General features: G+C 43.5%; 2 protein-coding genes and 2 long non-coding RNA genes across 6 annotated transcripts; 2 read left to right on the top strand and 2 right to left on the bottom strand.

The window, feature by feature from the left end:
• The first annotated feature begins 4,817 nt into the window (after window positions 1-4,817).
• On the top strand, window positions 4,818-8,604 carry LOC136353800 (uncharacterized). Its single transcript, XR_010737236.1, has 3 exons — window positions 4,818-4,924; window positions 8,246-8,396; window positions 8,469-8,604. It is a non-coding gene; the product is annotated as an uncharacterized lncRNA (long non-coding RNA).
• Window positions 8,605-10,164: 1,560 nt separating this feature from the next.
• Window positions 10,165-10,929, top strand: LOC136353473 (uncharacterized). Its single transcript, XR_010736822.1, has 4 exons — window positions 10,165-10,401; window positions 10,492-10,557; window positions 10,648-10,779; window positions 10,843-10,929. It is a non-coding gene; the product is annotated as an uncharacterized lncRNA (long non-coding RNA).
• A 1,746-nt stretch (window positions 10,930-12,675) lies between these two features.
• On the bottom strand, window positions 12,676-16,794 carry LOC4348657 (uncharacterized). 3 transcript variants are annotated; one of them, XM_015757404.3, is made up of 7 exons: window positions 16,606-16,794; window positions 14,557-14,654; window positions 14,365-14,478; window positions 13,861-14,139; window positions 13,642-13,755; window positions 13,075-13,147; window positions 12,676-12,975 (listed from the first exon to the last, which is right to left on the bottom strand). In XM_015757404.3, the coding sequence occupies exons 2-7, from the start codon at window positions 14,617-14,619 to the stop codon at window positions 12,938-12,940; spliced, it is 681 nt and encodes a 226-aa protein (XP_015612890.1). In that variant the 5' UTR covers window positions 14,620-14,654; window positions 16,606-16,794; the 3' UTR covers window positions 12,676-12,937. The 3 variants fall into 3 exon arrangements, with proteins under 3 accessions (XP_015612890.1, XP_015612892.1, XP_015612891.1); XM_015757406.3 differs by lacking the exon at window positions 16,606-16,794 and adding an exon at window positions 15,127-16,599 and having other exon boundaries at window positions 14,557-14,636; XM_015757405.3 differs by lacking the exon at window positions 16,606-16,794 and adding an exon at window positions 15,065-16,162.
• Window positions 16,795-17,500: 706 nt separating this feature from the next.
• LOC4348656 (homocysteine S-methyltransferase 2) lies at window positions 17,501-20,525 on the bottom strand. The gene is made up of 7 exons (XM_015757927.3): window positions 20,289-20,525; window positions 19,542-19,598; window positions 19,232-19,458; window positions 18,957-19,086; window positions 18,306-18,509; window positions 18,159-18,230; window positions 17,501-17,889 (listed from the first exon to the last, which is right to left on the bottom strand). Exons 1-7 carry the CDS (start codon window positions 20,463-20,465, stop codon window positions 17,749-17,751), a joined length of 1,008 nt encoding a protein of 335 aa, XP_015613413.1. The 5' UTR covers window positions 20,466-20,525; the 3' UTR covers window positions 17,501-17,748.
• Window positions 20,526-23,066: the final 2,541 nt, after the last annotated feature.

The following is a 23,066-nucleotide window of genomic DNA, read 5'->3' as shown; positions in this document are numbered from 1 at the left end:
CTCTAAAGCACACAATCTAGCTAGGATTAGACCCCCAAAGTACCCTAGTTAGTTATTAATCAAACTATATATAAAGTACATTCCTGGCTAGAGCTAGCTTAGCCCTGCTGCTCCCTTTGCAAGGACAAAGCCAGAGGCCTTCCTGTCTTGTGGGGAAGATTTTGACCAAGGTCAATGGATTATTAAAGGATTGATGAGCCTAATTAGGGGATCAAGTAGGGCATTAAAGTAATTAAGAATGATTCAGTGCATAAAATGTGTCAGCCTAATGGCAGGCCAGAGCTAGTCTGATCAGGGCCTAGATTACATGAAAAGGCCATCCTGTGGTCACGCATGTCCCTCCCCAATTGACATATGTTGGGAAATTAAACCGGACCCATGCCATATATGATTGTATTACATTCATTTCCGAGCATTTGCTAACTAGATTTTGTAATAGTCTTAAAAAAACATGTCTTTTTAATTCTAGGTGAAGCTGTTATATAGGAGTATGTTTTTTCCCGCGCAATTTCATATTTTTTGATAACACTCAAAAGTTCAATATATTTCACATGGATATTGAGGGATAAAAGAAATCACCATTTTTTTCACTCTAAAGGTCTAGAAATTATTGTGTTAATTGGAGGAAAAATAGGAACGAAACATATTAATTACTAGATGAATACCCGCCGCGTTGCTGCGGAAAATTAAGTTAGATAATGTATATAAATAAGATGCAATATAATTATTAAAACTAAAACAAATTGATACTTATAAATTTTGAGCTTAAAAATAATTAAGATTGTATGGTGTTATGAGAGAGGAAAGAAGAGACAATTTGAACCATAGATCTATCATCTAAAGGCTAGAAATAATTGGGTGGTGTGGCTTAATAAGATAAGAGAGAAATAGCATTAACTACACTTAGTGGGGATGAACTATATAAGTATATAGGATTTGGTTGTGGTGGATCTAGATTAATTTATAATTGTGTAGATTGATTGATAGAGTTGTGTAATAAATGATAATTGCATCTAGGAAAACAGAAGTAACCTAAAAGCTTTTGATGAAATCTAAATTTACTTCTAAAATATAGTTTTATGCAAAATTACATGGAAAGATCTACTTCAATTAATCCAAGCTATAGAAATAAAATCAGCAACGGTCTCAGTCGAACAAGGAGTTGCTAAAATATATATCCTTAGCCAAACATGCATAATCCTCTCTATGCTTTATAGATTACAAAATTGTAAAAGTTCATGCATGCTGATGTATATATATTGATTAACTTAAGCATGCACGGTGCTAGCTACTCTAGAGGGGGTAATTAGGGCCCAGTGGGATGTTTAATTGAGCTGTTGAGCGTGCAGCACCCTTGCTTAATCGATCGGAGAGTCTATTTGGAGCTTATTTAGGACAGGCATGATGGCATTGTTCAAGTTTCCATTGAGCATGTTTTTTTTGTGGGGGCAGTCAAAACAGGATCTAGGTTTGCATGCATGCTTTTGGCAAAGGGGTCCCTCTATGTCTTTCAGCTTTTCTCTGCTTTGCAGCCACTCTCCCTCCCTTATCAAATGGGTGTAGGATTTGCACTCAACCTCTCCTTGCAACCACCATGGGTTGTATATGTATATAACACATGTCCCATATCAGTTTTGAAAATAAAATATGAACAAACCAAAACGTGATCTTCTCCGAAAAACTGATATGGTTACCACAATGATGTGTCTGAAGCTAGATATAAACAGGTCAAGTGACAGTTATTTTGTTTGTTGTAAGGATACTGGTCAAAATTTCAAATTATAAACAAACTGTATCCCAAACCACTTATTATATATATATTATGACACAGGAAACTGAGCATATTGTTGCTAGCTACTCCCTTCGTCCCAAAAAAAAGCCAACCTAGATGGTGATTTTACACCATCTAAGATAATGAATCTGGACATATAGTTGTCCAGATTCATAGTTCTAGGTCATTCATAGTTTTAGGTGGTGTCAAATCCCCACCTAGATTGTCTTTTTTTTTTATGGAGGGAATAGCTACCAGGTACTACCTATAGCTTCGTATAACAGTTGTGCAGCCACAATAAGCTCATCCAAACACGCTAATTAACAGTCTCGTACACATTCCCCTCTAGATCTCCCCCCTCTCTCTCCCTTACCTCATTGGTGTCGCTGTCTAGAAGCCTAGCTTAGGTGACAGTGATGTGTTGATAGATGGACTAACTCCCAAGAGCCTAACTAAGTTAACCAAGATAGAGAGATTGATATCACCATTGATCATGAGGCCCCATGCATATCTCTGCCATTCTCTGATCACCTCGATCATCCTCCTTCCTTGCACTGCATGCATTCTTTGAGCTTTCTTCCACCCTAATCCCCACCCTTTGCTGTCTTTCCTTCCTTTTGTCCCACATGCATGAATTCCAATGCAATGCAAGCCCTAGCTAGGGGCATCACAACCCCACTCCCCTACTAGCTACATCCTCCGTCCCAAAATAAGTTCATTTCTGGGCTTCTGTGTCTAACATTTGATCGTCTGTCTTATTTAAAAAAAATTATGAAAAAAATTTAAAAATAAGTCACGCATAAATTATTATTCATGTTTTATATCTAATAACAATAAAAGTACTAATCATAAAAAAATTTAAATAAAACGGATATCAAATGTTAGACACAGAAACCCGTAGATAAATTTATTTTAGAATGGAGCGTGTACTACACAACTACACACGTCTCCTCTCTCTCCTCTTTGTGCATGCATTGCATGGGACATTAATTCCTTCCTTGCATGCAGCAATGGAGTGGGGCCCTTTCTGCATGCCGTGTCACTTCCAGGTGGGCCCCCACCACGGCGTCGATGATCAGGTAGGGCATCATATTGACCGGCCGTGGCGACATTGAGCATGTCGTGGCTCGTGAGAGAGGAGAGCTTAATTAGCTATCTAATCTTCGGTGTCCTTGTCCATCGTCCACGAGGACACTTTTATCACATCATGCTTGCTTGTTTGCTAATGGCAGATCGATATATTTTCTACTAGTGCATGTGGGCGTGTAGGGCACCGGACTCATGCATGCATGGCCAGCTTGCCCATATATATACACTTGTCCTTCCGGTGAGAGAGATAATCTATTCCTAGAGAGAAACGCCTAGAGGTTTTCCGGTTAGCTCCACAAGTTGATGGGCTAGGTGACCTAGATTCGAAGTCTCACCCCTTCTAATTATTTGATATCAGGTCTTTCCCTAATATTCGCGCCTTTTTGATAATCTCTTCCCAACAAACACACACATGCACAGATCGAGAGGGAGAGATCGTCTCACCGCTGCGTTGAGATAAATTCCAACAGGTTTTATATATTATATAAGTTATTTTAGGTTTGTCCTGAGGCAAACAACTCTGAGTTTGACCAAATCTATAGAAAATGTAGCAACATTCCTAACATAAAATAAATATATCGTAAAAATGTATTCAATGCTAGATTTAATTAAATTTATTTGGTGTTATAAATATTGCTATCCTTTCTACAAACATAGTTAAATTTGATGAAGTTTAGACACCAATTCAGGAATAGGAAGAATGGGGGAATTGAAATGGTATACTTCTCCAATCTTACGTGAACAAAAAAAAAACACACATGAAAGAAAATATATGAGGCCTTTGATAGTGCCACACAAAAAACAAAGAAAAGTTTACAAAGAGCTCATACATCTTGGTGTTTTTCCTACGAAAGTGAAGCATGGGAATACAATCATATGGAAAGTCCTATGAATCACAAGGATATATCGGAAAAGTTTAATAAGGAATGTAAATCCTATGAAAATCTCCTTTGCCAAATCTCATAAATCAAAGGAGTTTTTAACTTAAGATAAAACCTAGAATAGCTTATAATAATTAATATAAAACAGGGGGGGGTATATATATATAGGCTTCAGCGTGTTCGGTTTGGAGGATCAGAGGAGCTTGTCTTACTAGGACCATCAGCAGGTCCAAACCCGAGCCAGATGGTGTTGTCCAAGGCGGCAATATATGGGGCGTATCACGTATGGTCCAGACGTCTTTTTTTCGAAAATATAATATAAATGCACACTCTCATATACACGTAAGTACGTACACTCATATGGCAAACCAAACACATTACATCAGTCGCAGGGGAATGGGGTCATAGGTCCAGTACCAAATCAGTCCATGTAAATGCAAGTTCTGCAGTTAGTGTCCCTGAAAAAAGAAAAGGTTCCCGTAATTTGTGATATTGTAAGCTTGAACCCCCAAAATGCTGCATGTTTCCACGCCAAATTTGATGCAAAAATGTCACAAAAGAGAGCGCCCCTAAATCTTCCCAAAAAAAATTTTACTCAACATAAATGCTGAGGCTATGTCGAATCATCGCGAATTTTTTTTATTTATAATTTTTTTATTAAAAGTTTTACAAAAATAATTTTCCATTTTGAAAATTGACGGAAGTAGTCGCCTACCGCCCTCTGGGAGGGCGATTTTTAAAAATCGCCCTCCCAGAGGGCGGCGAAAATGACGTGGCAGACGGCCGTTCGCTCTCGGGCGACGGCCGTCAACGAAATTTGTAGGCGGCCCCCTTGCCGCCCTCCGCTAGGGCGATTTTATACTGTGCGGGGGGCCGCCTGCAAATGGGCGGCGAGGGGGGGCATGGAATTTTGCAGGCGGCCCCCTTGCCGCCCTCCGCTAGGGCGATTTTGTACTGTGGGGGGGGCCGCCTGCAAATGGGCGGCGAGGGGGCATGGAATTTTGCAGGCGGCCCCCTTGCCGCCCTGGGGGAGGGCGATTTTTGCCTCCCCCTATAAAGCCCAGTCCCTCCTCTGTGAAATTTCATTATATTCACTAAAAATCCAAAAAAAACGAAAGAGAGAGAGGGGAGGGCAGCAGAAGGGGAGCGGCGAAGCCCTGCTGGTTCGCTCAATTCATCACAGGTATGCTCCCATACATCTTTTGCATTTGTACTAATATGTTATGTTTGAGTATATATGTTGCGTTTTAGTTTTAGTTCCATATATTTTAGCACATCTGTAGCACACAGCACATATGTGTAGATCCAGAGCATAGAATATAATAGTATGAATTGAGACATAGACAGTAGTGTTAATTGTAAGATGTAGTTTAGTTTGATCTGGAGAATGTAACGTAATTTTAGAAATTTAGAGAACAATATTGTAGAGAATGTAACTTAGGGCGTAGTACAGAAATGCGAGGTTAACGCAGTTATTGTTTTCATCAGGCACAATATCAAGTAAGGTCACATTTCAGATAGTTCACGGTGAAGGAAATATTAGATTTGGTCCAGATGGTGTTGATCTGTCAGATTTTGTAATGACATCTAAGGGCATCGATAGGCCTGCGGAGAGAACATTTCAGTCAATTTATAGTTGGTTGTTGAGAGGATTTAGAATAGACCAAGAAGTCTACACAATGTCAATGTCAGTTGTAGTGAGTCGTGCAACAGAAGGTTATTTTTGGGAACTAATGCCGATGGACAGCACTGATGCTTGGAGACGGTATGTGGAAATGGCTTTTGAACGGTCATGGCCCCTCGTTATATTTGTGTCGGTACAAGAGAAAGATATAAATGTTTCAATGCAAACCGAAGATGTAGAGGGTCATATCAATGCAGGGGATGTTGTTGGACCATCGATGCAAAATGAGGAAAATCAACCAAGGGAGGAGCAGGCTATGGGCATGGCGGATGAGGGGGAGAGAGTCGGTATAATTGTTGATGAAATGGAGAGGGAAGATTCGGATAATGAGGAAGCGGACGACGACGCATCATCCGATGAGGAAGGTGATGTAATGGCCACTGATTGGGCAAATGAGGACTTCTCTGGACTTGTTGTATCAGAGGGTGATCATGTACCCTGGGAGTATAAGGAGAACGAGGTAATTGAGGGTGCAAGGTATGCTCATAAGGATGAGATGAAGGAGGCGGTGAAGCATTGGGCAGTTTCCTTGCAGAGAGAGTTTAGGGTGGTCAAGTCAACAAATTATGTGTATGAAGTGAGGTGCATGAAGGAAGATTGTCCGTGGCGTGTCCATGCATATAAGGGTAAATGGAATGATTATTGGAAAGTTAGCATTGTGACCGAGCACAAGTGCTACTTACAAGGGGTGGAGAAGTATCACCGAAACATCACTTCAGCTTTTGTGGCAAGTGAGATGTACAGCAGTGTTGTTGGTAACATTGGCTTTGAACCAAAATCAATTATTAGGCACATCGAGAAAAAATTCAAGTACACCATAAGCTATGCAAAGGCCTGGAGAGCCAAACAAAAGATCATTGAGATGAGGTATGGCACATTTGAAGCTTCTTATGATAATTTGCCTCGTTTGTTAGCCACCATTGCCCAGAGGAATAATAATACGTACTATGACCTACATACATTTACATCGGTTGATGATCGAACAAAGAGTGTGCTGCAAAGAGCCTTTTTCTCATTGGGTGCTTGCATCAATGCTTTTGTGCATTGTCGACCTGTTCTATGCATAGATGGAACTTTTATGACAGGTAAATACCGAGGTCAGATATTGACAGCAATTGGGTGTGATGGGAACAACCAGGTTCTACCTATGGCTTTTGCATTTGTAGAGAGTGAGAACACTGAAAGCTGGTACTGGTTCCTAGAGAGAGTGCACATTGCAGTGGTGCGTATGAGGCCCAACGTTTGCCTTATACATGATCATCATGCGGGTATGTTGCGGGCTATTGACTACTTGAAGAACGGTTGGGATGAGAAGGGACTTCCAGCTAAGTGGCCTGATGTTCGGAGTCGGTGGTGCATGCGTCACATGGGTGCAAATTTCTACAAGCAATTCAAGAATAAGCATCTTATGGAGCTTTTTAAGAGGCTCTGTGCACAGAACCAAGAGAAGAAATTTAATGAGTTGTGGGACAAGTTGGATGAGTTGACAACGAAGCAAACAGATGAGCAATCTCGCAGACCACTAGTTGAAGGTGACGAGCCTCCCATACCTCTTGGTGCATTACATGATGACCCACCAACAATGAGAAGGAGGTCAGGGTCGTCCATCAGAAATTTCACTCAGTGGATTGAGAATGAGCCTAAGGAGAAGTGGTCTCTATTGTTCGACACCGATGGATCTCGGTATGGCATAATGACAACCAATTTGGCAGAGGTGTACAACTGGGTAATGCGAGGAGTTCGGGTACTTCCATTGGTTGCTATTGTTGAATTCATCCTTCACGGCACGCAAGCGTACTTTAGGGATCGATACAAGAAAATTGGTCCGTCCATGGCCGATAACAACATAGTGTTTGGCAACGTAGTGACAAAGTACATGGAAGATAAAATCAAAAAGGCACGGAGACATCGAGTTGTTGCTCAAGGCACACAAGTGCATCGGTATGAAATAATGTGTGTTGATAGGAGCAGGCGTGGTATCTATCGCAAGCAAGCCGTGCAGGAATGTGTCTTGAAGGCGGATGGTGGATGTACCTGCAGTTGTATGAAGCCGAAGCTTCATCACCTTCCTTACTCACACGTTCTTGCTGCTGCCGGTGATTGTGGCATATCTCCCAATGTGTACGTCTCAAATTATTTCAGGAAAGAAGCAATCTTTCATACATGAAGTGAGGAGATATATGGGTTCGGGATCTCAGGATCTTACACAACGCTGAGTGCCCAAGTTTTTTATATTCCAGATCCATCTAAGTTAAGGGTGAAAAGGGTCGACGCCAAACTAGACGCATCAGAAATGATATGGATGAGTCAGAAGCAGGTGGGAGGACTTTACGCTGCAGCAAGTGTGATCTGCGCGGCCATACTTACAAGAAATGCCCGAAGAATGCAGAAGTTCCAAGCGGCGCAGATGCTAGTCCATCTGGACAGGCAAGTGATGGTAGGCGACCACCTGGTGAAGGAACAACAAGCAGGCGCGCAAGGCCAAGGCGTCGTCGCGCAGCAGGCGATTCCATGGTGTAACAATGCTTTCGATTTAGGAAATAAAATGCTGTTGTGATGTAATGAGTGTTCGGACTAAATACTTCTATCGTGTAATTTCAATTCAATGTTGTTGTAATGAGTACCTCCGACTATTGTTGTACTAGTAGTATTGCGAACTATTCGGTGTTGTATCATAATGTTATCGTGATGACTGTTCGGACTAAACACTTTTGTTTGTTTGTACTCTTGTTTAATATGTGTTAGTAATTCGCTTATGAACATTTATTACTTATGTTGAACTAATTATTTATATGTTTCTGATCAACCTATTTGATGCAGGTATGGCGTACGACACACCGGCGCTGTTGAACCGTGGGATTGACAGGAACCACCGCTCGTTCCTGTCAGCAGTCGAGGGTGCACAGCTCGGCACCTTCCGTCCACGCACGTCGCGCGAGTGGTTGCGTGTCGACCCCCGTCACGTTCCTTGGTACGCGTATGTTCACATTTCAACTCAACTTTGCTTTGTGTTGTACTTATGTTTGAAGTTTGCTCTATACAGGTTGCGTGCGGCAGGCCTTCTACCACTTTGTAGGCTTGTTGAGGCGGCGGCGGACGACCGTGACCCAGCGAAGCGGTGGGATGCAGACCGGTCACTCCTTGCCGCTCTTGTAGACCGCTGGAGACCTGAGACGCACATGTTCCACCTTCCCTGTGGGGAGATGGCTCCGACACTGCAGGACGTGTCGTACCTGCTCGGGCTACCGCTGGCGGGAGCACCAGTTGGTCCCGTGGACGGTGTTTTTGGGTGGAAGGAGGATATCACTGCGCGCTTCGAGCAGGTGATGCGCCTTCCACACCTAGGACCGGCCAACACCCTTCCTCCGTACTCTACAGTCGGGCCTAGCAAGGCTTGGTTGCTCCAGTTCACTGTAAGTAAATAAGTTGTTATTATCATACATGCTTATTTGCGACCGGATGAGTGTTTTGTACTAACATTTCATTCTTAATTGTAGGCGGACCTTCTGCACCCTGACGCTGATGATTACTCGGTCCGACGCTCCCTTGAGGCGTACCTGTTGTGGTTGTTCGGGTGGGTGATGTTCACTAGCACCCACGGGCACGCTGTGGACTTCCGGCTGGTCCACTACGCACGGTCCATCGCGGATGCTCAGCCACAGGACGTGCCGCAGTGGAGCTGGGGTTCTGCCGTGCTAGCAGCCACGTACCGTGCCCTTTGTGAGGCGTGCACGAAGACTGACGCGGGAGCGATCATCGCTGGCTGCCCTATGTTGCTTCAGCTTTGGGCAGCGGAGAGGTTTGCCATAGGTCGACCAGTGGTGGACAGCGCACCCTACGGGGTTGGTCGCAGCGCGCAGTGGCCAGAGGACGGTCCCACGATGGGGACTTACTGGTGTCGACGTGGGGTTAGTGCAACTTCGCTGCGTTATAAGTTTATCAGTCGTCTTCTTTTTTTTTCTTCACATAACATGTCTAATTCCGATCATGTTTATTGCAGCGTCGTTACGCTCACGTCCAGGTGAGACGTGGTTACCCGGACTTCGTGTTCGAGTTTGACCGTCTCCAGCCGAGCGACGTCATCTGGGAGCCGTACACAGAAGAGGCCGTCGCTGCGAGAGCACCGCTAGGACTTTCGTCCTTGTGCACACGCGACCAGGCTTACTGGCTCACCATCCTGCCGATGGTGTTCGACATTTTCGTTGAGCCTCACTGCCCGCAGCGTGTGATGAGACAGTTCGGACTTAGGCAGGTGTTTCCGGGCAACGTGCAGCCGACCGTCCTCCCTGCCGACCACTCGTGAGTTCGGATTGTTCATTTCTAAATTTTTATGATAATTACTTCATCGAGCCATATAATTTACCTCTCTTCACAGGTTGACTCGACGGGGACAGCTAGCAGGCGCACTTTGGGCTCCACGTGTACAGCAGTACGTTGACGACTGGGTGTTAGCTACAGAGGAGGTGATCAACGAGCTCTTCCCACACACGGAGGAGAACTACCGTGACTACCTTCGCTGGTACCTTCCTCGCACTCGTGCGCGTGTGACCTTCACTCCAGACGCCCCAGAGCCGCACGTTGCCGCTGTCACGGACGCGTATCCCACGCACCGTGACCGAGACTACTTCGTGGCGGTACGTCCAATTTGTATTACTTCTTACAATTATTTCATTTATCTTGCATAATATAGGACAACTACTGAATTTTTTATTTCCATCTTGCATAGGCTGATGCCGCACGGGATATCAGTGCCGATATCACCGCAGTCCAAGTGAGGTTGAACAGAGGTTTGCACTTGACTGACGTTGAGCAGAGGGTGACCTTCGACCGGATGCAGGAGAAGATGCGTGCTGTCATGCGCGTCTTCTCCTGTCGCAGCGCCGTGGACGTCGTACCTCCAGCTGGTCCGGTACAACCACGGCCTCGCGCGCCTACCGTCGGAGCAGGACCTCGACCTACGGCACCTGTTTCGCACGGTACTGCTCAGCCCAGAGGTTTTTTAAGTTTTGTTTCTGTTTTTCTACGAAAACATCACCCCGTCGTAACTTGATGTTCCATCCTCGCAGGACCTCGTTTGCCTTCGAGCGCCCCTAGCTTCGGAGCAGTGCGACCTACAGCACCGGTTTCGCACGGTACAGTTCAGCCCAGATATTAGTTCATTTTTGTTTCAGCTTTTGCACGAATATGTCACCATGTTTTAACTGCACGTTTCCTCATCGCAGGACCTCGTCTGCCTTCGAGCGCGTTCGCAGGCACGACCGGCGCTTCCGCGAGCTCCGCAGGGGCGTTCGCCACCTCTTCGGGCGCGTTCGCCAGCTCTTCCTCTCACGGAGCGTCGATCCCTCGCCCACACGGTACTTTACTTTTTATTACTACTGTTAAATACTTGTACGAAACTGATGGTCCTTGTCCAGCAGGATTTGCAGCCGGGATCTTCGGTACTGGGGCCTCTTCGTCTCACGCCGGTAGGACTGGTCCTACTAGCCAGTTCTACGATGACGACTTGCACGGTGCACACCACCACGACGTACTAGGCTCCTCTCAGCTTGGAGGAGCTCCAGAGGCGCACACTCAGGAGCAGCCAGAGGTCATACCTGTACAGGCAGGACGGGTTGGCCGTGCCGTACCCCCGGACCGACTCACGTACTCCCAGGGGCACATTAGGGCGCAGGGTAGGAGGGACAGGGGTAAGAGGCCTCGTCAGTAGTGTTCTACCTCTTCAGTCCTTATGTGACCGTTTCTTTTGGCTTACAAACTTGTAAAGCAGTACTACTTTTGCTATTACTACTGCAGTACTACTTGTGTTTGTCTCGTCTACATAGTTCTTTTCATTCATATGGTACTAGAACAACTTATGCTCACGACAACACACTTTCGGCGCTTCACGGTAGTGTCAGATCCAGTAGCGCGCACAGTCCACAACAGCACACATGAAAAGCGGATTTTCGAGTTATCACTATCAACTTTCGGCGCTGCCTGTTGACATAAAGTGAATCACGCCCACGCGTGATCGTCTTGTCACATCTAATGAATAATGTATCTCATTGAGTTCACATATATTGCAGTGAAAACGACGCTATATAATTGACAATCTGAAGGCAACCTCTTCATATCTTCTTTCCCACTAGCACACCACACACGAAAATGGAAGCCTATTCATTGGTAATACGTAATCTAGATTTGAGATTATGTAGAACATTCTTCACTACAATTTTACATTTTGGCAGCAAACCAAATATGATCAAATGCAATTTTACCTTACCAAATATTTGGTAGTGCCAAAACTTGCTTATATTTTGGCACTAACAAAATATTTGTACGGTAACAATCCAAATATGCCCTAAAAAATAATAAAATTGTATTTTACCAGTCTTGGAGATTTTAATCTTGTATAGTTTTCAATATAAAAAGATTTGATAACTATTGATATTTATACAAAAATATAGAGCACAGTATAAAATCGCCCTCCCCCAGGGCGGCAAGGGGGCCGCCTGCAAAATTCCATGCCCCCTCGCCGCCCATTTGCAGGCGGCCCCCCCACAGTACAAAATCGCCCTAGCGGAGGGCGGCAAGGGGGCCGCCTGCAAAATTCCATGCCCCCCTCGCCGCCCATTTGCAGGCGGCCCCCCGCACAGTATAAAATCGCCCTAGCGGAGGGCGGCAAGGGGGCCGCCTGCAAATTTCGTTGACGGCCGTCGCCCGAGAGCGAACGACCGGCTGCCACGTCATTTTCGCCGCCCTCTGGGAGGGCGATTTAGGGCGGTAGGCGACTACTTCCGTCAATTTTCAAAATGGAAAATTATTTTTGTAAAACTTTTAATAAAAAAAATTATAAATAAAAAAAAATTCGAATCATCGCTATCCAGCAGGCCCAAGAACGGCCCAAACACAGGTCGGACGGGTCCCGTTGACCGCTGTCAGGGTCAACGTTAGGTCGCACTTGCCTATACTAGCACAAGCTGACAATCAAAGCAACTAATTAGCAGATTATGCAAAGAGTTTTACCCTGACGTGATCAAGGTTTGATCAAGCAACGAGCCTCGTGCAAATTAGCACAAAAAAAAAAGGCCCATCTGACAAATCAAATCTATTTGAAGCGACACAAGTTGCAAACTATTGTCTTCACAACGAAGAGCATGCTCTGCATTATCCTAACTTTTCGGAGTTCTTCATCATTGTGGTGCTCCTGTTAAATTGTCAATGTACCAACAGAAATATGATATGATGTTGTTTACTTTTAGCTGGATCAATGAGCTCAAATCACATGCACTGCCATTCACAACCATAAACCATTCACCTTAACGCAGCATCTGATACACTAAATTAGCAGATATAATATTTTTGCGATTCATAGTGAAAGCTAAAATAATCATCACTATTAACGATTCCTTTCCATTCAAATGTTACATGAAGCAATGCCACTGAACTAGTACATATTGAGGGAATGAGAATGTAAAGTGTTGAATCATCTGGTCGAGCAACTGTATTGTCCAGCAAGTTCCAGCTTAACTTTCATCCAATCATTGTTCGCTTTCTGCCACGTTGCCTGACTGTAAAATTGGTAAGAACAGAAGCAAGTCAAGGCGAGATGGTAAAATGAGTGATGGATTGTGTGGTGCTTCGCTTAAGGATCAGTACAATGGCCATACCTTGAGCTAGCTTGTTCGTAGTAGCGCACCATTGCTTTGAAGCTTTTCTGTACGCCGTGAGAATCTTCTCCATCTAGTTCATCATAAAATGGATTGCTGTTATCGTCTTATCGAAACAGAAAGAATAATAATAACGGCAGTGATTGTCATAGATAAGCGATGCTCCCGTAGAACATCTGAGACTTATGGGACATCGTGGAATGGAAACATGGCCATCCACACTTGTCAAAAGATTTCTCTAAACAATAATCTCCTTTAAGCCATTATGAAGTCAATAAACCAATCAGATAGTCATAGGACATGGAATACAGATACAGCAGATCCCCAAATCTCAGAACGACTAAACGAAATAGATGTACTTTCTACACAAGTGTCCACCCAAAACATGATTCCACCAATAGCATGTGAAAGCGTAAAAAATGGTTAAGCCCAACAAGGATGGTCATAAATTTTCTGTAGGGTGAGTTTAACTCCATATTCCATAATGCAATTAAGTAATAATCAAGGAGTGAAGTAAACAAACTAAAGTAGTTATCATTTGGGACTATCATTTATGCAATTCCTTACCACATCACCACATGATGAATGCATAGAAATCAATGCTCTCTCAAGCACATATAAGTCCACTGCTTTGTCCTCAGGAATAGTTGATATGAAACTCAGACCAAAATCAATAAGAACCTGGAATATGAACACATTGAGTGGCACATTAATAGCTCGGATGTAAGTCTTGAATTAAATGACTCAAGAAAATGCATGAACTGACAGAAAGGAAGTTCTACACACGAGTTGATTTGTGTTGTTCTTGATTATCATATTTGAAGTGGTCAAATCACCGTGAACAAGGCCTCCATCATGTAGTTTGCCAACTGCATTTCCTATTTGTGTGGCGATGTCAATGAGTTGTTCTTCATTGATCCCGTTTGACCCAAATCCAAGGAGTATATCTTTCACAGATAAGCCATCCACATACTCAAAGGTTAATGTATGCAGAAGTGGGTCCACGGCATAAAGAACTGGAGTGGGAACACCAAGCTTTCTTGCTTTTGTCATGCATCGAGCTTCCTACATATTGAAGAGAGAATCAAGCCAACACGAATTTCAGTCAACATAAGTAGTTGTGTGCAACCTTTTTTAGCTAAATATTGCAGTTTACCATATTACTACAACTCAATCAATATTTGAACACTTTTAGCCTTTGATTTATCTAATACAAAGAAAATCAGAGAAATGCTCTACACAGAAAACAGGAATATCTAAAAATAAAGCATGTTAGTTATGGAAACTGACAGCATTTAAGCGTTTAAGAGTCAACTTTGAGTCCAACAATGGGTGTCGGTACTTCTTTGAAAACCGCTCTTTGATTACACACTTCCGTCCCACAAATGTTGAAACAAATACCCTCTGCAACAAACAAAACAAACTATGAACAAACAAGTAAAAGTAAGAAACTGCAACTAAATATATTGACTCCTGACTCACTCCCTCCGCCCCCTGCTTCAGTAGCACACCAAAATCCTGTTGTTGTTCCTGAGTTGAGTCCATAAGTATAACGTGCCCTACTGCCCTTCAATCGAAAACTGCATTGGAGAAAGAAAAACGAGCGAAATAAGATGTCAGTCAAACAATAAAAATCAACCATATTGTTGTGCTTTGTGAACAACTTTAACATTAGGAGTAGCTGCTCAAGAAGATTATAAGTTCATTTCCAAATCAATAAGTGGGGTGGCTTTTCTATTTGGCAATAAGAATAGCTGCTTTACTGATATAAAAACAAGTTTACATTGAATTAACAAATGCACATAGTAATGTGAATGGTTTGCAGTGCCTTTACAGTAACAGCTCTAACGAAACTAAACCTTAGGTGATTATGCTCATGTTCAGAAAAAAGATCGATGCCTGAGTGACTGGTAACACGTTAACAAGGGTTATCACAAAAGAATTTCAGAATCAAATAGTAACAAGCAAATCTACTCAAACATGGTAGTACCTAGACCCTCTATTTCCTCGTGGCTGCTCTAGCAGCTCCCTTCTTTCTTGTCTCAACTGAACCAATCTTCTTCTTTTGGACCAAGCGCTTATTGCTCTGCGAACTCAGTTTTTGTGCTGCACAAACTGGTCTGAATACCTCTGTTTTCAGGGGATCCAAAAGATCCTCTGAACATCCTAACATAAAGCCATTCTTTTTAGCATCATCCCACAACTCCTTTCCATTCTCAAATCTCCCATTCCTACAAAGCTTTTCTATAAGAAGATCATAGGTATGTGTGTCCACTAACTGACACCTCTTCATAAGTCTGAACATATCAAGCCCATGGTCAACTTTCTCAGTCCCGCATAGAACGCCTATGAGACCATGGAAAAACTTTGCAGTCGGAAGCACCCCACTTTCAAGCATGTCATCTACAAGCCTTTTCCCTCTAATAATTCTCCCTGTTAAATACAGGACCCTGACCACAAGATAGTAACTAACCCAGTCAGGGGAGCACCCTGCCTTTCCTTCTCTCATCAAGTAGAGGATTCTGTATGATTCTTTCACTCTTCTTGCTCGTCCCAAACAAGAAAGCAAGATGTTGAGGCTAGATGCATCCGGGGTGACACCATAGGACCTCATCTCCGATAAGACGTCCATAGCCTCAGTGACAAGCGCAGAAGGGTTAAACTTGAGGTTCCTATGGCACAGGCAGTGCAGATAATCATTGAATGATGGCAAACCCAGTGGGGTACACGAAGACTTGATATCATCAAGGACTCTCCGAGCTTCCTTCGCATTCCCATGGACGCACCACCCGTGGAGCAGGCTACGCTGAACGATGCTAACCATGGGTTCTACCGAGAGCTCGCTCTTGTGGTGCCACACGACGCCCTGCGCCTCGCGAGCATGGCCCTTCATGCACAATGCCTGCACCATTGCAAGGCTGCTCGACCACACGCCTTCCCCTCCATCACCCGCGTCGCGCCGAGGCAGCAACCTCTGCCTCTCCAAGCCTCTAAACAACCGAACAGCCTCATCCTCCTTCCCCAATTTCACGAGTGCCTCGACGACAACGGTGAACGTCTCCGGGGACATCCTCCGGCCATCCTTCTCCGCGTCGGCGACGGCGATCCTCATCGCGGTGAGGTCCCCCATCCGGGCGAGCGCCGCGATCGCGCTATCCAACGCCTCGTCCCCAATTCCACCGGCGTCCTTGGACCGGCACCAGGACAGGAACCGCAGCAGCCTCCTCCCTGAACCCATCCTCTCGCTACACGCATCGATCACCCTCGCCACCATGGCCGGCGACACGGCCACGCCCAGGCGGTCCAGCGCGCCGCCCACCTCGTCGAGGCTCCCCGCCCCGGAGCACACGACTTCGCGCGCCGCCGCCTCCAGGTCGCTGCCCGAGCACAGAGCGCGACGGCCCAAGGCCACCATCGATCTCCTCGCGAGCGTGGCCATCATGGTCGTGGCTAGGTCGGGAGGAGAGAAGAGGGAGGGGGGGAATGGGGGAATGGATGGGTTGGTCGAGGCGGGAGGGAGTGGGGACTGACCTTGACGGCTCACGAGGATGGTGATGGTTGTGGTGGTTGCGGTTGCTACCGTGGCTCGCTCCGGTGATGGCGGCGACGGCGGCTCTTCGCCGGAGAGGAGGGGGACGACGGCGGCGCTGGGGCGGAGGCGGAAGGGGAGGAGGAAACCCTACCTAAACCTGATTAACTGCGAAGGCAAATTTGCACATTGAACCTTCACAATCCTTGATTTTGGTGATTAATCCTCCTAACCCTTTTTGGCTTTTGTGCTTAGAACCTACTAGTAAGTGTGAAATTCGAGCGAAATTTATGTAGTTCCAAACATAACTTCCACAAGAACTGTACATAGTTTGTGTGTTTCTCGTTTCAAATATGAATGAAGTTTCATGAGAAAATTGTAGCCATATACTACCATCATGAAAATCATGATCAGTGTTAGAAAGTCTGAGTTACCCAGTAACTCCAATTTGCCTCCTTTGCTCTATAGATGAACGGGAATATGTGTAACAATCATGTACTAATAAAATACTCCCTCCGACCCTAAATATTTGACGTCATTGACTTTTTAAAACATGTTTGACCGTTCATCTTATTAAAAAAAATTTAAGTAATTCTTAATTCTTTTCCTATCATTTGATTCATTCTTAAATATATTTTTATGTATACATATAACTTTACATATTTCACAAAAGTTTTTAAATAAGATGAACGGTCAAACATGTTTTAAAAAATCAACGGCGTCAAATATTTAGGGACGGAGGGAGTATTAGTCTAGTTTCTTTAGATTTTTTGCCACAAAATTTGTCATGGTATATGCACTAATAACAGCAAAGCGATTGTTCTCCTGCGCGCATCTTGAAGTTGAACGCTGGAGGATAAATGAGGGGAATCAATCAGGAAGTAAAGAATTAAGAAGAGTAGCAACTCCTTCTAGGCCAACATTTGGCATCATTTCCTCATCAATAAAGGTGCTGGTACAAGCTAATGAAAGAACAACACAGCATTAGTTTTTTTTTTTTCCTAAATCATTGTCCTCAATAGCTATTCAAATTCCATAAGAAATCTGACTACCTGACCAATAAGACCTGTGTCACATCGGGCAAACAGAGTGAGTTAGCGACTCTGTCCAAAAACTGGCTATCAACTCTACTCAATCTCCATCAACTAAACTCCATGCAGAGCCTTCGATATTCCTCTTATCGTATCTGGACTTGTTCTGCAGCAACCCCCTATCAGTGAGGCCCCAGCCTCATGCCATTTTTTGACATATGAAACAAAATCCTCATTTGAAATCCCTGAGCATTCCTGCATGGAGTTTCAAAGAGCTGTATTAATCGTATACACATTAACATAATGTTAGCTTCAGATATTTGAATAGAAGATACTATCATTTTGCCATCTCATTCTCATATATGGGTATAAAGAAAACCAAATTTTATCCTAATGACAGTAGAGGTTCCTCTGTTTTTTTTCTTTGAAATAGTTTTTTTTCCTAATATTTGCAAGTCAACACGAACACAATAATGAGTAGCTATATTGTCAACTTTATCATGATTCATTTAACTGGTACTTACCACCCATTCCTTTCTTATAGGATCATAGCTCTCACCACTATTTGGGTATATTAATATTGGTTTACTTGTCACCTGCGCAACGGAAAGTATAAATTTATTATGTGGTCAATGATGTTTAGGGATCAATACAACCGTAATAGGAGTTACCTTCCGGATGGATAAAACTAATTCATGGATAAATCTTGGGGGAGTGCAATTAATACCAACTGCAGCAACTTCCTTGCATGAATCGGCAATAGAGGCACACTCTATCAGGGAATCACCACTTACTACATTGACTCCATCCTTTGAAGTGAAACCAAACCATGCCGGAATACGTAATTTACACTCCTCTAGTAGTTCAACATATGCCTGCAAAAGATCATATTATTTCACTGATTGCAACTACATTGATCAGGCCAACAACGCTTATTTGGTTAGTTTGAAACAGACGAACTCCTAGTTGAAATGTACACTAAAAGAAAGTTTTCTTGCCAGATTTTTTTTTACGTAACTGCCAAATCCTTTTCTATAAGTAGAATCAGCAAAGAATGTGGAAGAAATGCTGAGCTTCAACAAATCAAACATAATTTGTGCAACAAAAATACTTTTTACAGTATCCCACTGACCACGGATCATGGTTTGAAATATATGTCCAGTATTAAACAGGTAATGGACTATGCTATGTTGACTGAAATACTCCAGTACAAAAAGATGAGTGTTAACTCAGTATCAATTGCATTGCCACTTCTATGTCTATTTATGTTCCTTACTACTTTAATCTGCATTACAATATACAGTTCCACTTTCCAAACATACCTGAGTCTCAATTTTGTTTGGAATAGTTTCAAAAACAATAACATCAGGACCAGCTTCAGCAAGGACTTGAAGCCTTCTCAGATGAAAGTTTTTGAGGAACTCCAAAGTGCCCTCATTACCGTAGTCACCACTGCAGAAAAATTTAGTCAGATGTAAAATATCTGAAAGCTCTCAACGGAATCAGAAATTCAGAACTGATTCAGGCAAAAAGTTTCCTGAACCATTAAGCAAATACTGATACAGATTGCTCATTAATTTCATTATTGTTAACCAACCTATACTCAGAGCCATCTGCTAGGTATGCTCCATAAGAACCAACTGATGCCGCAATTAGTATTGGGCGCTTCCTGTATTTTGTTACGTCTTTGGCTTCGTCCGAACCGTTAGAACATTTTTCCAGGTAAATAGCCCGTGCTTCACATGCTAGTTCAACACTCCTCCTCAGGAATGATTCACTTTCCTCCTGAGAAAATCCCTTTGAAAGGAAGCCCTGAATTGTGGCCTGTAATAGCAATGTTGCATGCTAATTAGCTGCTTATCATCAACTTTACTTGAAGGATGTTTGAGAAACCAATGAATATATACCTGATATGATCCTGTTATCAGAACACTTGCCCCAGCTTCAAGATAGTCCAAATGAACCTGTTCAAACAAAGGCAACGCGATTACTATTCACTCATGAGTTATGACATGCAATGTTGGAATCAACAAAAAGAAAAAAAGAACACCCACTATAATATGTTTCTTATCAGTATGGCTTCAAGCTTACTCCCTCCATCCCAAAAAAAACCACACTGATTGTGTCACATCCCGCACGTGGTTGGTTTATTTTGGAACAGAGGGAGTACACCTTGATTCAGGTTAAAAAAAAGAAATATTTTTCTTTTTTTTTGTTTTTTGCTAAACCATTGAACTGAAGTTCTTGCTTCCTGATTTCCTTACACCTAGAAGGCTAGCTGAGCACATATGACACAGCAACCACACTGTAAAGTACAACAAGTCTACAGAGAAATCGGATATTGCTGGAAAGGCGACAGTGCTCTCCTTTTCCGCAGCAAAAATCAGGCATTCCACATCCCTGCAGCATCTAGGCTTCTCAGAACGGCGAGATAGCTCAAGCCACACTGAGACAAAGCTCCAACACGGGCCAAAAACCATTTCCCCCAATAGGCCAATATAATAGATTCGGCATTGCATCCCCCATTGCACATCCAGCGAACCAAATACACACGAGACACGACAAGACGCGAGACGAAGCAAGCAGGTGTACGAATGGATCAACCGAGAGCGCAAAGGGGGAGAGGGGCAGATGAGGAGGAGGCGGAGGCGGACCTTCCGGATGAGGTCGGGGCAGGTGAAGAGGCACCGGGCGCTCCAGAGGGCGTCCTTGAGGTCGGCGCCGTTAGCCTCCAGCTCCGTCGCCAGCCCGCCGTCAATCACGGCCGCGCCGCCGCTCCCCCGCAGGAACTCCGCCATCATGTCGGCGTGGTACTCCCCTTGTTGACTCATTTTCTCCGGCGATGTCGGCGGCGCGAGGAGCGGGGGAGAGAGAGAGGAGGAGAGGAAGGCGTTGGGTCGTGTTTGTGTGGGGTTTAAGACAGGGGAGAGGGGGGATCGTGTGGGCCCGCGTTGTCAGCGGCTGTGGCCCGCGTTAGCATGCGCATTGTACATGGACAGCTTTGCAGTTGCAGGTGGGGGCATATGAGGTTCATTGTACGTGGACGCGGCAGGGAAGGTCTTTTTTTTTTTTTTTTGCAGCCATATCTATGGCGTCATATTTTTTATCAAAAAATAGTCGGTATATACTTACATTGTAAGTCCCTAAATTACATATATAATTTTAGTGTATTTACAATGTAAGTCTCAAAATTACATATGTAAGTACTAAAATTACATATGTAAATTTGAAAATTACATATACTAATTACATATGTAAGTGGGGTGTAAATGAGGTGTAACTACTGTGTAAGTGGCTAAAAAAAAATCGACTGTAGCATATGGCGCCATATTTCTAGCAACTCCGTTTTTTTTAGGTTTTCGGACATTGGTTCCTTGGGTTTAGGCTGTGGGTAGGACTGTAGGAGTGGCAAAGAGAAGAGGGAAGATACGTAGAACAAGTTAGTCTATCGTTAATTGAGTAGAGTATTAATTATTTTAGGTTTAAGAAATGGATTAATATGTTCTCTTAAATAACTTTTTTATTGAAATATTTTGTAAAAAAAATTACCGTTTAACCGTTTGAAAAACGTACACGCATTAATCGATAATTTTCTTTTTATTGTGTCGTTCAAACGAACACATCCTTACACTGTGTTCTCCCTAATTTTTAGGAGTGATTGGATTTTTTTTAGTTTATACTTCTTCCGTTCTTAAATTTGCATTCAAATTGTATACCATAACGTAGGTATTCTTGCACTAAATCCTATTATTTTCATCATTTCTATTTCTATGGTTCCAAAGACAATGAGATGCTTAAAAATCAATTTAAAACTTAAAATTGACATAAAATGATAAAAAGAATCGTTTTGACCTAATTTTCGTACGTGCTAAATAACCTAAAAATCCTTATGTTTTAGAACTGAGAAAGTATGAGCTTAATTAAAATTTTTGAAACATAGTAAAAACACAGTTAAAAACAAACCATCACATTATTAAAAGGGGCAATTTTATTCGTATTTTTAATGTTTACTATTGATTTTATTCTTCTTTTTTAGGTTTTCAATTTTGCCCTTATTTTTTTTCTGAAACGAACCTTAGTTTTAACCCTAATTTGTATGGACATATTGACAGTGTTAAATCGTTGGCAAAAAGACATCCATACCCTTACTTGCTATTGCAAGTTTGACAAAAAATTTGATAGAATATAAACAAAATTTGACATAATTGTGCCACAAATTGATAAAATTTGGACACATTTTGACAAAGAAAATGATAGGGCACAATTTTGACACATATTTTACACAAGCAGAACTGTAGCAAGCATCACTTAGTCAAGAAAATCCAAATCACAAGTCAAGCAAATCCACTCCCACAGCACTCCCACAGCATGTTGCTCCTCCCCTGCCACTTCCTCAAAATCAAGCAATATCCAGTCCCGAAGTCGAGTCGACACCAATTGCCATCGCATTCACCTCCCCCCCCTCCCCCGGCCAACTTGTTGTAGGACCGCACCTCCCTTGCACTCTGCTCACGGTGTGGCACCGCAGCCTCCGGCTCCTCACGTTGAGCCATGGCCTCCTACTCCCAGCACTGAGCCGCCATTTTCGTCGTCTCCTTCCCTCCGCTTGGCGGCCGAGATGTCGCTATCGCTTCCTCTCCATATTGAACCCTCGCCGCTTAGCTGAGCCATCACCTCCTGCTCGTACCAAGCCCCCGCCGCGCTCGCTTCCTCCCCGCGTGGAGCCATCGCCGCCCTCGCTTCCTTCCTATGCGGTGTCGTTGCCGTGGTTGCATGCTCCTCACGCCGAGCCATCGGCACTTTCTCCACGCATGGAGCTGCCATCGCTGTCACATTCTCCCCACGCGGACCTGCAGCCGCTGCTTCCTTCACACGCTCAACAATAGATTGGAGAAGGATTGAGAAAGGATTGGAGAAGTAGTTTGCGACAGATTGGCTAAGGGGCTATTTGGTTCCTAGCGACACTTTGCCATTACTTGCCAATAGAAATTGCCACACCTTGCCTAAGGTGAGGTGATCAAATTGTTAGTCACAACTTATTAAGCCTAAAGGAATCTTGCCACATTTTTTTGAACCATTGACACGTGGGACCCAATTTGTTGGAAAGGAATCTTGCCACAACCGTGGGTACAACCAAACACCTATCAAATTTGCCTAACCTTAGGCGTGACAAAGTGTGGCAAAGTGTGGCTTGCAACCAAACACACCATAAATCAAAATGACAAAGGGTATAAAGGTGAATAAACAAATAGGAAATCATTACTTCTTGTTTTCCTACTTCTTTAACCCAACAAGCACATTCTACTAACTTCTGCCAAAAACAGGGGCAAATGTCTGGTTAACTTAGAAAATACAGGGACAAAAATAAAAACAAAAAAAATTATGGGTTTACAAATTGCGATGTACGTAGAGAAAGCCATGTATGTGGGAAA

This window comes from Oryza sativa, chromosome 10 (assembly GCF_034140825.1).
Source record: "Oryza sativa Japonica Group chromosome 10, ASM3414082v1".
Taxonomy (NCBI): domain Eukaryota; kingdom Viridiplantae; phylum Streptophyta; class Magnoliopsida; order Poales; family Poaceae; genus Oryza; species Oryza sativa.
The sequence above is the reverse complement of the archived record's forward strand: the minus strand, read 5'-3'. Positions and strand labels throughout refer to the sequence as shown.

Excerpts from the sequence above, each read along its gene's own strand:
- LOC4348657 (XM_015757406.3), bottom strand. The coding sequence starts at position 16,516 with ATGATGGCCACGCTCGCGAGGAGATCGATGGTGGCCTTGGGCCGTCGC. Across the intron at positions 14,637-15,126 it reads GGTCCAAAAGAAGAAGATTG|TAGGGCACGTTATACTTATG; the intron begins GTTCAGTTGAGA and ends ATTGAAGGGCAG. Across the intron at positions 13,148-13,641 it reads ATTCATCATGTGGTGATGTG|ATGGAGAAGATTCTCACGGC; the intron begins GTAAGGAATTGC and ends ATGATGAACTAG.
- LOC4348656 (XM_015757927.3), bottom strand. The coding sequence starts at position 20,465 with ATGAGTCAACAAGGGGAGTACCACGCCGACATGATGGCGGAGTTCCTG. Across the intron at positions 19,599-20,288 it reads GCCCCGACCTCATCCGGAAG|GTTCATTTGGACTATCTTGA; the intron begins GTCCGCCTCCGC and ends TTGTTTGAACAG. Across the intron at positions 19,459-19,541 it reads TGATAACAGGATCATATCAG|GCCACAATTCAGGGCTTCCT; the intron begins GTATATATTCAT and ends TTGCTATTACAG.